Below are 18,479 nucleotides of genomic sequence, written 5' to 3' on the forward strand. Positions count from 1 at the left end.
TCACGTCATCAGCCATAAGTTTGGACATCGTTATCACAGAGACTTTAAACTCGGTTCATATTTGAGTGTATGAAAATCCACGCCAATCAATACATGTTAAGGTCAAAGGTCAAGGTCAAGTTAGAGCAAAAGGTCTAGAAATAAGCTAATCACTAATAGAATAAGAATCTCGTTATAAACAGTTAAAACTCGCATTTATGTACATACGTCTGGCCACGCCGTGCAAGAAGGACCGTGTACGGAATTAATTAGGTCCTTTGTAATGTCAGGTAGGAGTCGTAGGACACCACCTAACTATTCCTTCCCAGATTACTTCCTTGAGTTGGTGCGTACACATTCCAAGGACATATTTGCGATGATATACTCCCAAAAGGACACCTCCTTCTACAATGCGTATGTTACTCAGTCTGATACGTAAGTAATAATAATAATAATAATAATAATAATAATACGTATGTTGACTATATTAGCATGGTGAATCCATCAATTTTAATATAAGGACAAACAATGATAATGATGGAATAATAATAATTATTATTACCTTTAGTAACTAATAAAAGTTGTGCATGAAAAGCTACACACACACATACATACATACATATACAGTATATATATATATATATATATATATATATATATATATATATATATATATATATATATATATATATATATATATATATATATATATATATATATTATATTATATATATATATATATATATATATATATATATATATATATATATATATATATATTACACACTTGCTCCTAATAAACACTATAATTTGCTTATATATTTTCATATTAACTACTTGGTAATAATACAAATACTATATTTTATATGATTTAATCCCAGTGGGGCATTATTAAGGGATCCCAGGTTGGATTCCTGGGTGAGCCGCAATAGGCCAACTCTCCCAAATCCCTTCATGAATCAGCTGACCTATGCAGTGAATTTTCAAATTGGTAGTTAGTCGATTGTGGATGGATGTACGAGATTTAGGGACATAGACCATGCTTGCAAAAGGATGTGGGTCTAGCGATCTCATCCTACATCCTAATAGGTGTGGCATTAGGTCAAGAGGGTGTGGCTCGCGGCTTCACGCTCAAAAACGCATGCACATGAAAACAAAAATCCTGCCAATAATCTTATAAGGAAAAGACATGCCCTAAAATAATAATAATAATAATAATAATAATAATAATAATAATAATAATAAGAGGAGCACTCAGTAGAGCGCAGACCTCCGCCGCGACAGCTTATTTCTCGACCTTTTGCTCGAACTTGACCTTGACCTTTGATATTAACATATATTAACTGGAGTGGATTTTAATACACTCAAATTTGATCCAAGTTTGAAGTCTCTGTGACAACAATGTCCAAACTTATGTCTTATTACGTGAATTGGACAGTTTGCTCGACCATAACCTTTGACCTTGACCTTTCAAAATTTAATAATTTCCAACTTTATTCACAATAGTTAATCCCTGAAAGTTTCATTATGATTAAAATTGTGGCCAGGAAGCTGTTCACAAACAAACACACACACACACACACACAGGGGGTAAAACATAACCTCCTTCCAACTACGTTGGCGGAGGTAATAATAACACCGGTAATGATAATAATATTAATATATAAATACATTCACAGGGAGAAGAAACATGACCTAGAATAATATCAATAATAATAAGCGAAAGATTTGCTTGGAAACGACGAACATGGCGTTAATGCATCTAAGCACATATATATCCCGCGAGATAAGACCGAGCAGATAACTCGATAATCTTCATTGTTTTGATAGAGAGTTTGTGACAGTGATAATGGCAGCCTGTCATAATCAAATTCGAGTTAGAGACACATCTTGCATAGCTTGGAAAATTAACATAGTGTTCGCATGCGTCAGAGATGTAGATGTGTTGTTGGTGAGATGGTGTGCCGGAGGTGTTAGTCTGGCTTCAACGCACGAACCATGTGCGATATGGTCCGCTGGGGCCAGGGTGACCATTCTGAGCCGTAGTGCAACTTATGACTGTTAGGCCGGGAGCACACTAGCGACTCTTTGGCGCCACAAAGCCACGCCACGCCTGTGGCGGGGATGAGCGACGGAGAGCCACAGTCGCTTGCCACAGTCGCTAGTTGGCGCGGCAAAACTTGAAAACAATGGCCGGGAGCACACTAGTGACTCTGTGGTGCCACAAAGCCACGCCACGCCTGTGGCGGGGATGAGCGACAGAGAGCCACAGTCGCTTGCCACAGTCGCTAGTTTGCGCGGCAAAACTTGGAAACAATGGAAACCTATGGGAGACCACATCCCCGCCACACGATGCTGTGGCTTTGTGGCGCCACAGAGTCGCTAGTGTGCTCCCGGCCTTGGAGTAGTATTATAATGTTGGTATGCATCGTAAGGGTAGACGTGTTGCGAATGAGACTATCATTGTTGAATATTTTTAATGAAGAGATAATAGATGTTGAATATGGCAATGACTAACGTCTTGACGCGTTCTAAAGCCACCTATGTGAAAATAATTGTTTGTTGACAGCAAAAAAACCATAAAATATTCATAGATGACTAAAATTATTATTATTACTTTAATATCTAAAGCATTTTAGAAGTACCCATTGCTTACTGATCATTATTATTGTATCTTATCTCCTTATCAATTTATCACTTAGAGTCCCTTTCCGTAGCCTACGATAACTGTCCATCAATTACGATATTCTTGTATAAGCGAAGAGCAGAGGTTAGTAAACCGTGATAGTTCCTCAGTATCAGATAACATTTGTCCCGTGACACCAATACGGTTTCTGTCATCTATAGCAGTTTCAGTGTTGGACCATAGCTATAGTACTAAAGTGGAGTCAAAGTAATGGATGATAGTTGTGGTATCAGTGTGGATATTATTATTATTATCATTATTACTCTCCAAGCTACAACCCTAATTGGAAAAGCAAGATGCTATAAGCCCAGGGGCTCCAATAGGGAAAAATAGCCCAGTGAGGAAAGGAAATAAAGAAATAAATAACTGAAGAGAACAAATTAACAATAAATCATTCTAAAAACAGTTATAGTACTGAAGCAGAGTCCTAATGCTGGATAATATCATTATTATTATCATTACTTGCTAAGCTAAAACCCTAGTTGGAAAAGCATGATGCTATAATTCCAAGGGCTCCGGGCTCCGACAGGGAAAATAGCCAAGTGAGGAAAGGAAATAAGGAAATTACAAGTAATTAACAATTCAAATAAAATATTTTAAGAACAGCAAAAACATCAAAACAAAATCTTTCACATATGTACTATAAAAGCTTCCAAAAGACAAGAGGAAGAGAAATAAGATAGAATAGTGTGCCCGAGTGTACCCTCAAGCAAAAGAACTCTACCCCAAGACAGTGAAAGACCATGGTACAGAGGCTATGGCACTATCCAAGACAAAAGAACAATGGTTTAATTTTGTAGTGTCCCTCTCCTAGAAGAAGTGCTTATCATAGCTGGAGAGTCTCTTCTACCCTTACCAAAAGGAAAGTAGTCACTGAACAATTATATTGCAGTAGTTAACCCCTAAAGCAAGGAAGAATTATTTGATAATCTCAGTATTGTCAGGAGTATGAGGACAGAGGAGTATATGTAAAGAATAGACCAGACTATTCAGTGTATGTGTAGGCAAAAGGAAAATGAGCCAGTCTAAGTTGTAGTCTCAGTGTTGACTCACAGATGTACTCTGTACTCTGTAAATACTGCCATAGTGGTACCTAAGTGTTAGATCCAACCTATAATACCATAGGGAAGTCTCGGTGAAAGATCTCAATATTAGTACAGCTTCTCACAGCTGTAAGAAGACCTAAGCTGTTGCATGGTACCAAAAACAAAAACAAAAAATGCTTCAGAAAACTGCAAAGGAATCTTTGGAAATCAAGTAGCCACTGAAACCAGGATAAGTGTTACAAAAATCAGCACTTATTACAAAGTGAAATCTTTAGCTAAACTGAATCTTTTCTTTAATTCTAAATCATAAGAAAGTCTAAAAAGTGTAGAAAGTGTATTATTATACGAAGGTAAATATATGGTTTAATACATGTGAAATTTCTTCAGCCATTTAAATAGCTCGGTGTCATATGACAAGGTGAAGTGTCAGACAGCTATAAGAGCCAACCTTTAAAGTGTCTGGTTCAGTTCCAGTTTCATCAGAATAGATGCTCACCAGAACGTCAGCCTGGCACGCCCAACCCCCTACGGTGGAGCCCAATCACAGCAGTTGCCTACCCTGTAAACAGCTTGAACACACTGTCCCGGGCTGGGATCGATCTGCTGCCGTGCGAATGCCAGACGAACGCGTTACCACTGTACAAGCCAGGAGGCTTTATTATTATTATTACTAGCCAAGCTACAACCCTAGTTGGAAAAGCAAGATGCTATAAGCCCAAGGGCTCCAACAGGGAAAAATAGCCCAGTGAGGAAAGGAAATAAGGAAATAAATAAATGATGAGAATAAATTAACAATATATCATTCTAAAAAAGTAACAGTGTCAAAACAGATATGTCCTATATAAACTATTAACAACGTCAAAAACAGATATTTCATATATAAACTATAAAAAGACTCATGTCAGCATAAAAACTTGGTAACAGCTGGAATAAAACTTCTAGAATACTGTGTAGTATTGAGCCTCATTATGGAGGCATTTTACCGTTTTTATATAGACCTAAGAGGAGTTACTTCACATTAAAAGGCATCCAGGATTAGAGAATTTCCACATGGAAAAATCTAAACTAAAGGTAAGTTAGACAAAATTCAGTAGCAAATTTTCAAACTTCGTTACTCTGACTGTCCTAAAATACATACTATTAATGTCCTTTTTTTATTTGCTTTTTTTCCTTCTTTTCCAATCTGATATTTTTAATTGTCTCCACTTTGACCTTTACGAGGTCACTGTCATTTAATGACCTCTTGGAAATGTATGGGAAAACTAAAAACTGAAAGGTCGTCTCTGAGTGAAATTAGTGTTATATATATATATATATATATATATATATATATATATATATATATATATATATATATATATATATATATATATATATATATGTATGTATATATACATATATATATATATATATATATATATATACATGTATATATATATATATATATATATATATGTATATATATTAATATATATATATATATATATATATATATATATATATATATGTATATATACATATATATATATATATATATATATATATATATATATATATATACACACATGTATATATATATATATATATATATATATATATACACATGTATATATATATACATATATATATGTATATATATTAATATATATATATATATATATATATATATATATATATATATATACAGTATATGCATGATGTTATTGTTGAACTAAAAATCTAACAATAGCATACTAGGTCTATGCCAAAGCTATCCTATTTTCCATTAACACAAAACAAAATAACAAAAAGCCAATAATAAATCAAGCTAAATAAAAGATACTATCAACAATATACGTGCCAAGTCAAGCAACTATTATTATCTAATAAAATCGCTGTATCGATCAGTGAAGGCGAAAAATGTCGTTAATTCGTGACAACGAATCTTTATGAGGCTATGAAGACTACGTAGTTTCTTGTATAGTGAAGTGTTATGTAATTGCCTTTAAAGTATGGGATACAGTGTGACTTCTGTAAGGTACATTACATAATGCTATGAAGTTTAACCTAAGATTCAACCTAAGGTTGAACAATAATGTTGGTCACTAGGCCTAACTGGTTTAAAATCATTCAGTACATTAAATCTGTTTGATGGTCAAATCCAGATAATATTATTATTATTATTATTATTATTATTATTATTATTATTATTATTATTATTATTATCCAAGCTACAACCCTAGTTGGAAAAGCAGGATGCTATAAGCCCAGGGGCTCCAACAGGGAAAAATAGCCCAGTGAGGAGAGGAAATAAGGAAATAAATAAATGAAGAGAACAAATTAACAATAAATCATTCTAAAATAAGTAACAACGTCAAAACAGACATGTCATATATAAACTATTAACAACAAAAACAAATATGTCATAAATAAACTATAAAAAGACTCATGTCCGCCTGGTCAACAAAAAAGCCTTTGCATTAATAAAATATCATTAGCAAATAAAGCCTTCAATTTTTCTTTAATGTCTTTATATTATAATTCCTTCGAATGTCAAACTTATGTCTTAACAATTGTTACATGTCTGAGCCGCCTATATGAAAGCACTAGGCCTATAACTCAGTCTAGGCACATCTTAGTCCCAGTAACCTTGAAACCTTCAGTAATTATTCTCGTGTTAACAATTCTCTAATATATTTTGAACCTCGTGTTCTGGTTACTTGATGAGGCATTGCACATATATATAATATATTCTATATTTAGTAGGCAGCCATCGTAGTTCAGTCTTGCTCCTCATTACCTCCGCCAACGAAGTTGGAAGGAGGTTATTTTTACCCCTTGTGTGTGTTTGTTTGTTTGTTTGTATGCGTGATTGTGAACAGCTTTTTGGTCACAATAATTTTGTTCGTAGGGTAATGAAACTTGCATGGATTAACTGCTATGTAAAAAGCTAGAGATGATTGAAATTTCGAAGGTCAAGGTCACTGTTAAGCAAAATGTCCAATTCACGTAATCAGCCATAAGTTTGGACATCGTTGTCACACAGACTTCAAAATTGTTTCATATTTGAGTGTATGAAAATCCACACCAATTAATACATGTTCAGGTTAAGGTCAAGTCCAAGGTCAAGACAAGCGAAAGGTCAAATTCAGGTCATCAACCACACGGTCACAATTTCAATCGTAAAGCAATGAAACTTGCAGGGATTTCAAACTGTTATGTAAAGAGCTGGAAATGATTAAAGTGTAGAAGGTCAAAGGTCAAGGTCACGGACGAGAAAAACGCCGAAAATCAGTCTAAAAGGGCGAGAAATAAGCTGCCCTGGCGGAGATATGCGCTCTACTGAGTGCCCCTCTGGTTATGTTTTGTAAATTCTTAAGTTGTAATCTAGCTGTAATTTATAGTTACAGTAGAAAATTTTGGGAATAACATAATGATACATACATACATATACCAAAGGCACTTCCCCCAATTTTGGGGGGTAGCCGACAACAACAAGAAACAAAACAAAAAGGGGACCTCTACTCTCTACGTTCCTCCAGCCTAACCAGGGACTCAGCCGAGTTCAGCTGGTACTGCTAGGGTGCCACAGCCCAACCTCCCACATTTCCACCACAGATGAAGCTTCATACTGCTGAGTCCCCTACTGCTGCTACCTCCGCGGTCATCTAAGGCACCGGAGGAAGCAGCAGGGCCTACCGGAACTGCGTCACAATCGCTCGCCATTCATTCCTATTTCTAGCACGCTCTCTTGCCTCTCTCACATCTATCCTCCTATCACCCAGAGCTTTCTTCACACCATCCATCCACCCAAACCTTGGCCTTCCTCTTGTACTTCTCCCATCAACTCTTGCATTCATCACCTTCTTTAGCAGACAGCCATTTTCCATTCTCTCAACATGGCCAAACCACCTCAACACATTCATATCCACTCTAGCCGCTAACTCATTTCTTACACCCGTTCTCACCCTCACCACTTCGTTCCTAACCCTATCTACTCGAGATACACCAGCCATACTCCTCAGACACTTCATCTCAAACACATTCAATTTCTGTCTCTCCATCACTTTCATTCCCCACAACTCCGATCCATACATCACAGTTGGTACAATCACTTTCTCATATAGAACTCTCTTTACATTCATGCCCAATCCTCTATTTTTTACTACTCCCTTAACTGCCCCCAACACTTTGCAACCTTCATTCACTCTCTGACGTACATCTGCTTCCACTCCACCATTTGCTGCAACAACAGACACCAAGTACTTAAACTGATCCACCTCCTCAAGTAACTCTCCATTCAACATGACATTCAACCTTGCACCACCTTCCCTTCTCGTACATCTCATAACCTTACTCTTACCCACATTAACTCTCAACTTCCTTCTCTCACACACCCTTCCAAATTCTGTCACTAGTCGGTCAAGCTTCTCTTCTGTGTCTGCTACCAGTACAGTATCATCCGCAAACAACAACTGATTTACCTCCCATTCATGATCATTCTCGCCTACCAGTTTTAATCCTCGTCCAAGCACTCTAGCATTCACCTCTCTCACCACTCCATCAACATACAAGTTAAACAACCACGGCGACATCACACATCCCTGTCTCAGCCCCACTCTCACCGGAAACCAATCGCTCACCTCATTTCCTATTCTAACACATGCTTTACTACCTGTGTAGAAACTTTTCACTGCTTGCAACAACCTTCCACCAACTCCATATAACCTCATCACATTCCACATTGCTTCCCTATCAACTCTATCATAATGATAAATTTCCGTAATTATTTCTTTACAAAATCTATTATTCAGAGAAAACGTCTAATATCTAGAGTTCTCTTGCTTGAGGGTACACTTGACCACACTATTCCATCTTACTTCTCTTCCTCTTCTTTTTTATTTAATGTTGTTACTATTCTTAAAATATTCTATTTTGATTGTTCATTTCTTCCTTTGTAGTTGATTTATTTCCTTGTTTCCTTTCCTCATTAGGCTATTTTTCCCTATTGGAGCCCTTGGGTTTATAGCACCCTGCTTTTCCAACTGTGGTTATAGTTTAGCTTGTAATAATAATAATAATAATAATAATAATAATAATAATATTATTATTATTGTTATTATTATTATTATTATTATTATCATTATTATTATTATCATTATTATCATTATTAATGATAATAATACATTAATATAATAATAATAATAGTAATAATAATAATAATAATAATAATAATACACACAGGTCACGAACTCTCCACAAGTTATAGAGACCAAGTTGTTACTCATTTTGAATTGGACGTCACCAAGGATTTTGAATTGTTTTTTCTGTCCTGCCACCATAAACTCAGTTTTATTTACAATAATTCTCAGAATAGATGCTCACCAGAACGTCAGCTTGGCAAGCCCAACCCTCCAACTGTGGCGCCCAACCACAGCAGTGGTCTCCCCAGTTAACAGCTTAAACTCACGGTCTTTGGCTGGGATCGATCTGCTGCCATGCGAATGCTAGGCAGACAAGCTACCACTGTACTAGCCATTTTACTTTGTGGAGATGTAAAATTGTCCATTATCTATAGTACTTTTTATAGAGCAATTATACAATATATGATTAGGCCTATTGAAAATATCCTTGTCTTACAATCAGTTGGACGGGAGTTCGAGCTAGCTCAAGCTGGATGGTTTCTAGTAACCCTTAATGTGAGCTAGGGATAGGGTGTTTGGAGGAGCCAATAAGTCTACATACTGAGTCACCAGTAGCCATTGCCTGGCCCTCCCTGGTCGTAGATTGATGGAAACGGGGGCGTGTCAGCCTGCTACATCATCAGCAGCCATGGCCTGGCCCTCCCTGGTCCTAGCTTGGTGAAGAGCTGGCTTGGGGGGCTGATTATATGTATGTATATGTATAGTCCATTTCTTTTAGCGATGCAGATTTGCACCGACTCGCAGCGGTGCCCTTTTAGCTCGGAAAAGTTTCCTGATCGCTGATTGGTTGGACGAGATAATTCTAACCAATCAGCGATCAGGAAACTTTTCCGAGCTAAAAGGGCACCGCTGCGAGTCGGTGCAAATCAAAGTTTCCTGATCGCTGATTGGTTGGACGAGATAATTCTAACCAATCAGCGATCAAGAAACTTTTCCGAGCTAAAAGGGCACCGCTGCTAGTCGGTGCAAATCTGCCTCGCTAAAAGAAATGGACTATAGTCAGTCACTTGCCTCTGCCATTCATGAGTGAACTTTAAACTAGGGCACACCTCGTCATAATAGATCGTATGATGAATATGAATATCTAATCAGTACACAATAGTTTTTGACAACAAAGTACTCCAATGGCTGCTCACTACAGAATCTACACATTCGGTTTATCCTATACATTCTTAGGTATTAAGTATATTACATTGCATATTTCCCATTTACAAATTCTCGATTTTAAATTGTTTTGTTAAACAACGGATTTAATATATACATATACGAAAATTATATCATTTGTATCTATGGTCTGCGTGTCCTGCTAGAACCATAGTTGGAAAAGGCAGGATGCTATAAGCCCAGGGGCTCCAACAGGGATAATAGCCCAGTGAGGAAAGGACACGAGGAAAAATGAAATTTTTACGAACAGTAACAACATTAAAATAAATATTTCTTATATAAACTATAAAAAACTTTAACAAATCAAGTGGAAGAGAAATAAGATAGAATAGTGTGCCTGAGTGTATCCTCAAGCAACAACAACAACAACAACAACAACAACAACAACAACAACAACAATAATAATAATGATAATAATAAAATGTTTACATCAACATCATAATAATGATAAAAATAATCGCATGGAGGCTAAAATATGGCAGCTGAATAAAATAAATGTTTTATTATGTTCACACAAAATATGTGAAACAATTAACAGAGAATATATATATATATATATATATATATATATATATATATATATATATATATATATATATATGAGTATAAGGAGAATTAAGTTTATTTTATCCATATAATATAATTTTTAATCAAAATGAGAGAGGCCTGCTAGCCTTACCCACTCCATTGTCAAACAAACTGCCAACATGCCAAGAAAACAAAAACAAAACCAGTTAATTTTGGTTACTATAAATGTTCTTACCTTCTGGCATCACATAGGAATGTATCTCTGAAGGTATGTGAACAGCGGTTATTGAAGAACACACTTTAATTAACACTTAATCCCAGAAATTGTGAAAAAAAAATCTTTATCTTCACTTCCTCATTGGATTATTTTGGTCTGCGCGATATGAAGTTTGCCAAAGTTAAAGTTCTGGGATTAAATGGCCATTAAGAAAAGAGGCTTACGATTTTGTTCTCGAAACATTGAAATGGTTTATATTTGAACAATTTTGTAACTAATTTAACATATATTCAACTATCTATCAAATATTATACTTGAAAATCACAAATATATGTGATTATTATTACTATGGTGTATCGGAAAAGAGGCTTACGTTGTAAGGACAAGCAACTGATTTCGTTCTTAAAGTATTGAAATAGTTTATAATTTAACAATTTCGTCTGTAATTTAACATATATTTAACTACTTACCAATTATTACACTTGAAAAATCACAAATATATGTGATTATTATTACTATGGTTTCCATATTAGGTCAAGTTTAACAGTTCAAATCCTTTTGAGATCAATTATATATAACATTTCAATATGTTTATATATATATAATAAAGGGACGTAGTAATATAACTAATCAGTTATGGAATAAAATAAAGGAAAAAAATATTCTCCTGAAGGCGGTACGGAGCTCCTCTCTAGCTTAAGACGAGACTAAACAACCTCCTTGAAATACTCTACCCGAAGGTGCCCGATGACAAGATATGATGATATCCTTATCTCCCGTGTGCCAAATGGATAAACAAAACGCGGATCCCCCGCCCCAGGGGCACGACAGGGTCGTCATTAAATACGAGGAGGAGAATAACCGCCTCTACAAGCCCCTGGCGCCTATGTACAGCCTGAGTGTGACGACGGGCAGAAGAACGCCCAACGGGAACTTCACTTGGCACCGCCCACAGTATGGGGGTTCAGCTCCTGACGAAGGGAAGCTGGAGTTTATCGTCGGCCGCGATGCCCCACCTTCCCCAATTCCTCCTCCTTCTGCGCCCACAGGCAGTGATCATAACGGACCCCATACTCAGGATGAAAACGCTGGGTAAGATATTTGGCCTTTAATATATTTCTAAATTGATGGGGGCCTATCGTAAGGGCTTTCTCTTGGGTCTTTCATATATTTCTAAATTGGACGAACCTACCGTAAGGACCTTTCTCCTATGTGCAGGCTAGGGGCCTCAATTAAGGCCTTTTCATGTCCTAGGGAATAATCAGGGATTTTGCATCAATTATAGGCTAGGAAGACGTGGTTTTATTATAGTTACAGACGGAAAAGGCTTTTCTACTAAAAGACGTAAGTTTTCTTCGAAAATAACACTAATTGGAGCCTTTGTATATCAGCGGCCAGTTTCTCCAGCGTGCACAAAAAATGGACACCAACTAACCTAAACTTTGCCCCCTAACCTAACCTACAAGCCACGTCCTTACCTACTTACCTAATGGGGGGCTAACGACCCTTGTGACCTCCCCATACACTGCCGTATTCTTAGCCGTCATCATACATACAGGTGGACGCTATTATACATACACCCCTACCTTTTTTTTTCTGCAAAGAAAAACCTAATTATCTAAGAATTAATAATGAATGCGGTTAGCATGAGGTACTTAGCACATACTGCTTGCCAGGACATAGTAGTTTGATGTTTTTCTTTTTCCACGAGCACACGGCAAAACAAAAACCATTAGATTTATGAAAAATATCTCCGTTCTTAGACGGTCTAATGGGTTTTCGCTCTATTGCTGTTGAAATGAATGTCAAATTCAGTGAAAAGACATTATTTACTACAGGAAAGACTATTTTTTCTGTTCAAATTGTTATTCCGTCCGTAACTATAACATTGCCAATTCTAGTAGTTCGTAAATTCTGATAGATCGTAAGTTCTCATAGATTGTAAGTTCTGATAGATTGGAGTTTGTTCTGCATGACTTGATTCAGTTTGGTCAAAAGAGGTTTTGCTTAAGGGATTAAAACATAAGTAAACATAGGCCCTATGCTGGGGTCAGCAGGAAAATTATGGTTCCAGTGTTTTACAAATGCTGTGCACGGGTAAATATTTACCAAATGTTTATCCTCGTAATTCCTCCCTAAACGTAAAGAATAACAAATTGCCCTTAATTATGTCATTTCTATATTCTTTTAACGAGCTTTTTTCCCATTGTGTACGGGGTAAACACGGTTGCTTTCTTGTGAAGGACTTTGCTTTGGCTTTAGGGTAGACAATAGTCCCTATCGGTTGCCCTGCCTGACATCGCTTAGACACCGGTAGCGTATGTTCATGTATCGTACCAGTCGCCAGCGTCCTTCCTCCCAGCAGCAAGGAGTCCTGGCGCGGATAGGTCGATTTATGTATTGTATGTTGCAACAACTTTTCTTGTTGTTACCAAGATATTTTTTAAGATAAAGAAAATGTGCAACCTGTTTGTTAATGCCTAACGGCATGTTTGCAACAGAGTATTTTTCGAGCGTTTATTTACGCTAACGTACTTCCTCGTGTCCGTCTTTGTGAATGATTACGCTGACATTAGCCTGCGACAAGTGCTTTGTCAGAGGTTTTTGTTACTTTAACAATGATATGCATCTTTTTTTTTTTTTTTTTTTTTTTTTTTTTCAATATGGTAAATGGTATTAATTTAGAAAGGTTGAGGCTGTGATTAGAACTTAAAATGAAGCTTATTTTTCTTGTTTTATAGACAATGAATATAATGTTGCATATGCAGTGGACATTAGATGATATTTAAGATTGGGAAATATTTGTGTCTTTTAGTTTTCGCAGTTTAACAAGAGCAACTGGATACTAGTCCAGCATACCTCGGTGAAATTTTGCCCGCTAATAATTGAAATCGCCATTGAAATGGTTTTCCCTTATTTTTATACTGTATTGATTTGACCGCGGAGGTAGCAGTAGTAGGGGATTCAGCATTATGAAGCTTCATCTGTGGTGGATAACGGGGGAGGGTGGGCTGTGGCACCCTAGCAGTACCAGCTGAACTCGGTTGAGTCCCTTGTTAGGCTGGAGGAACGTAGAGAGTAGAGGTCCCCTTTTTGTTTTGTTTCATTTGTTGATGTCGGCTACCCCCCAAAATTTGAGAAGTGCCTTGGTAGATGTATGTATGTATTGATTTGATTTGTTTTCATTATTATGTTTTTAAATTAATTACCGACTCCAATTCCCCCTCTACATTCATACCTAGTCATTTTAATCACAATGGTGACATCCTTTAAATAATTAACTTAATCATCCATATCATGTCGCACAACCCCCTAATATCCTATGCTTTTAATCGCCTGATCTTGCTTATTATAATTATTATTACAAGCTAGGCTATAACCCTAGTTGGAAAAGCAAGATGCCATTAGCCCAAGGGCTCCAATAGGGAAAAATAGCACAGTGAGGAAAGGAAACAAGGAAATAAATAAACTATAGGAGAAGAATAACCAATCAAAAATTTTTTCAAGAACAGTAATAACATTAAATTAAATCCTTCACATTAAACTATAAAAACTTCTAAAAAAAACAAGAGGAAGAGAGATAAGATAGAATAGTGTGCCCGAGTGTACCCTTAAGCAAGAGAGCTGATTTATGTATACAGTATATCAACAATTCCTATAGCAATTTATACATAACACTATAAAAAATTAGTTAGAACCCAGATTTATCAAACTAGAAAAATAATAAATTACTTTTTTTTTTTTTGAGGATGTAAGGGTGACGAGGATGCTACAGAAGAATCGGGGAGATAAGATTCACTATCTTTGACTGGTGATAGCATCTGTCTATGTCATTGGCCGGTATTTTAGTGGCTTGTCTGGATCTGCGCTGTCAGTGTCTCTTCAGCCTTCAGAGTTGTACTGTGGTCAAAGGAGATAGTACCGAACTAGGTTTCTTTCTTTAAGAGAAGCAAAGTGAGCAGTGTATAAGTGCTTAAACTGGTTGCTTTATGGTAACGCTTGTTTTATCTAAGTAAAAGTCATAATTTATAGCTGATTATCAGTCAAGGTTTTAGGTTATTGCTTAGATTCTTTCTATGATAATTTACCTTTGTTCATCACAGTTGTTTAGGAAATGGCAAGCATTCTCTTCTAGCGTTCAGTGCTGTTGCTGACAGTGAAGTGTACCGATTCTTAAGATAGAAGACAGTCTTAAGTGGGGGAGTCTTTATTCACACTGTGTTACTTGTCTTTTCAATTCTCAATATATGTTCTAGGTTGCTAATGTGAATTCATGGATTTATTGAGAGCTAGGTGGAATAATACACTTGTAAATTTATACAGGAAAAAGTGAAAGTCTGTATGATATTTCAGTTTTACATAAATGTAAAGGGTATAGCAAGTTTCATTGCTATTGTATGGTACACAACAGATCTTGTTAGAAATTTCCCTTCAGGGTCATTTCCGCAGATGGTGATGTGATGTCTGCCGACTTCTTGCTGTTGCCACCTCTCCCATCGATGAGTATTGTAGGTTATAAACCTTCGGGGTTATGGATTACAACATGTCTGTTAGGCACAACAAAGCTCATGAAGCTTTCGTAGGCCAGGCCCCTCAGGACTTGTGGCTTGGGGCGTTTCCTCTCACGAGAGAGAACCTGCTGTTCAACTAGTTCAGGACCGCCTTTTCGTCTCCTTTCTAATGAATACCTCCTCTGATAGAAGGGCATAAAGCTTCTTGTCAACCCCTTGGGGGAGCGTATGACGAGCATGAGTTATTTGCTCAAGCGAGAGCACGTAGAGCTCAGACCGTAGTCTCGTAGAGAAGTTATGCACAGTGTTGCGCTCCTGTCCACTAACCGCTAGTGAGGTGTGTGGACAAGGTCCTTTGCCTGACGAAGGTCTGAGAGCCCATCCACTGAACTGTGGTAAGGTGGATGGTGAGCTCCTCTGCCTGAAGAAGGTCTGCGAGCAACCCAGTTTGTTCCCCGGGGTACTCGTAATAAGCGTGCAGAGCTTCAGCTTACAGTTGCTTCAAGTACACTTCACTTCTGTATCACTTGCAACCACAGGTGCTCGCCACCTCACCTGTCACCATCTTTACAGGTGCTAGTCAATGCTCGCCTTGCCAACATACGTCAGCAGTTGCCTTGCTAACGATTGTCAGCGTTCGCTTTGCAAATGTTCGCCAGTGCTCGCCAATGATAATAACGTGGATTCACTTACAAGTATGCTTGTCATGCCTACGGGCAGGCAAGTGCCTACTAGTGAATGAAGGTTTGATCGCCTCGCTAGTTGCATGTACTCCTTGTAGGCCTACGTAAACTCACAAAGACGAACATGTTTACAATGCTATAGCTCTTCTACGATCATTTCCCCTTTGAGTTGAGTACTTTCCCTGAATCAGGGAAGTTACTATTTGACACGTCTACTTGCGGACAAGCGAGCCACTACTGCCGACTAAGGCTGATTTATTTTGCTAGTTGCGTGCGATATCTTCGCACGTGAGAAAAGGCAGGGCCACTTACCATCGTACAGAACGAATTGTAACCTTATTCCAATACATTACTTTCTTTTCTCTTTCATTGTTATATTCCATGGGGAAAGTCAGGTTTTTATAACCCTTCTACTTTCCCGTAACCAGACATATGGATGCATCAGACTTTTCGGGCCTCACCCCGTATCTTTGTTCTGCTCTGGGGTTCATACCAGCCCCTATCATTTCTTTCCCCTCAGGTTATCACAGTATCCTTGTCTCCGAATTCCTGTCCATTCTTTTCAGTCTTTTCTACTTGGGTCTACCCTCTTCGATACATCCTTTGTGTACCAGCATCCCTTGTCCCTTATCCCCTGTCCCTTATCCCCTGTTATTGGTCACAGTCAGTACCTGTCTTGATAGTGTCACATATTTATCAGTATAAACTAGAGAAGATGAGAAAAGCTTGTTAAACAGGTGAATTATGCACATCAGTGTGCAATGATAATAAGCTGTCATTGTATACTAAAATACAAATATATTAATTTTCAATATTAAACTTACCCGATAATCATGTAGCTGTCAACTCCGTTGCCCGACAGAATTCTATGGAGGGATACGCCAGCTATCACAATACTAGAAGGGGGTGTACTTACCAGCGCCACCTGTGGCCAGGTACTCAATCATTTGTTGTTGACACCTCCTCAATTATTCCTCTGTCGTGCTTCCGGCTAGACGTTCTGGGATACGCTCATGGTCTTCGAGTTTATTCATGGATATTTGGTGAAGTATTCTCTTAGATTAACGGCTGTCGCATACTGGAATCCTTTTTATATTAGCTAGATAGCTTTTATATAAATACTGATTAACGGTTAATGAATTTTTGCTTGTTTTTGGATCACCCTTTGACTAACTCTTTGAAACAAGATGTCTGACGTTTCGCAAGCTCCCTCCCATAGACGATGTAGGTCTTGCAATAGGCGTATTCCGAAGGCCTCGGTAGATCCTCACACCGCTTGTTCTGACTGTAGGGACAGGCCCTGTCTATTAGAAAATCGGTGTGAGGAGTGCGCCGGACTTTCGGAATTGGATTTTGTCCGTCTTTTAAAATATTCATCTAAGTTAGAGAGAGGTAGAGTTAGGAGAAGTTCTTCTCACTCTTCTATGTTTTCCTCACCTCATGATCCCCTACCTTTTCCTACCCCTGTAGTGGCTACCCCCGAACCTACTGTGTGCCCTCCGCCTGATATGTCAACTGTTTTGCGTGCTATTCAGGCTTTAGGAGATAAAGTAGAATCAGTGGTAAGTGACCATAAGTCTCTGATGGCCGAGGTTAAAGAACTGAAGGTCAAGAGTGCAGTGGGTGGAAATAGTGCCAGTGCTGTGACGAGTGCTAGTGTCTGTGCAGTGCCAAGTGCTAGTGGTGCCAGTGTGGTGCGTGAGGATTTTTCTGTGCGAGCCAGTCGTCCTCCCAGTCCAGGACCTCTTGCAAGCTCCCATGCCCAGGGGAGAAGCAATGTCGAAGGGCTTAAGGGTTCGACAGGCCTTGTTAGGCGCACAGAATTATCCTCGGTGGTTGCGGGCGTGTCTTCCTTAGACCGTCACTCCCACCTGCAGACGATTGAGCCCGTCTTCTCGTCCGCTGATCTTCATGCAGGGAAGAAACGTTGGTCTCAGGTCTCGAGACCGCTTAAACGTAGAGTTCAGTCAGCGAGTGCTCAGCCAGGTTGTAGTCATTGGCTCAGCTCCGACTCGCCTCAGTCATCGGTCGACTGTACTCCGCCCAAGAGGAGTAAGGTTCTGCCTATACAGACCCCGACTGTGACTTTACCTCAGTCTGTTATCGTTTCTGCCGACCCCAAGTGGACCCTGCTTCAGTCCATGCAAGCTCAGCTTTCTGACTTGATGCGTGAGTGTCGGGCTGAGAGTGTTGCACCTCCTCCTCCGCCTACACTCCCTCCACCTGTTCTCGCTCCGCCTGTGCTCGCCCAGCCTGCACCTGCTCCGCCTGGTCGCAGCACCATCTGCCAGGCGTACGATGTTGAGCCACTTTCGGAGTTTGCTGTTCCCAGTGTTGTTCAGCCTCAGCCTTCTTTAAGGCAACCCTTGCTTTGGGATCAGGAGAGTTATTCCACTCTTCCTCCTCCTCCCCTTGCTGCTCCACCAGTGGTGCAACTCTCGGTTGGGGTACAACAACCTCTCCCCTCCGTGAGTCTGTCTGC

At 38.4% G+C, this 18,479-nt stretch overlaps 1 protein-coding gene across 4 annotated transcripts in view; it reads left to right on the forward strand.

Moving 5' to 3' along the window:
• The first annotated feature begins 322 nt into the window (after positions 1 to 322).
• LOC137625346 (uncharacterized) overlaps positions 323 to 18,479 on the forward strand; it is a 56,706-nt gene continuing 38,549 nt past the window's right edge. The window contains exon 1 of one of the 4 annotated variants that reach the window (XM_068356188.1): positions 323 to 414. In XM_068356188.1, the coding sequence (XP_068212289.1) occupies positions 356 to 414 (59 nt within the window). In that variant the 5' untranslated portion in view covers positions 323 to 355. Of the gene's footprint in view, positions 415 to 4,679; positions 4,783 to 11,544; positions 11,896 to 14,666; positions 14,758 to 18,479 lie in introns of those variants that run through there. The other 3 variants (XM_068356191.1, XM_068356187.1, XM_068356189.1) reach the window with 3 other exon arrangements.

This window comes from Palaemon carinicauda, chromosome 32 (genome assembly GCF_036898095.1).
Source record: "Palaemon carinicauda isolate YSFRI2023 chromosome 32, ASM3689809v2, whole genome shotgun sequence".
NCBI lineage: Eukaryota > Metazoa > Arthropoda > Malacostraca > Decapoda > Palaemonidae > Palaemon > Palaemon carinicauda.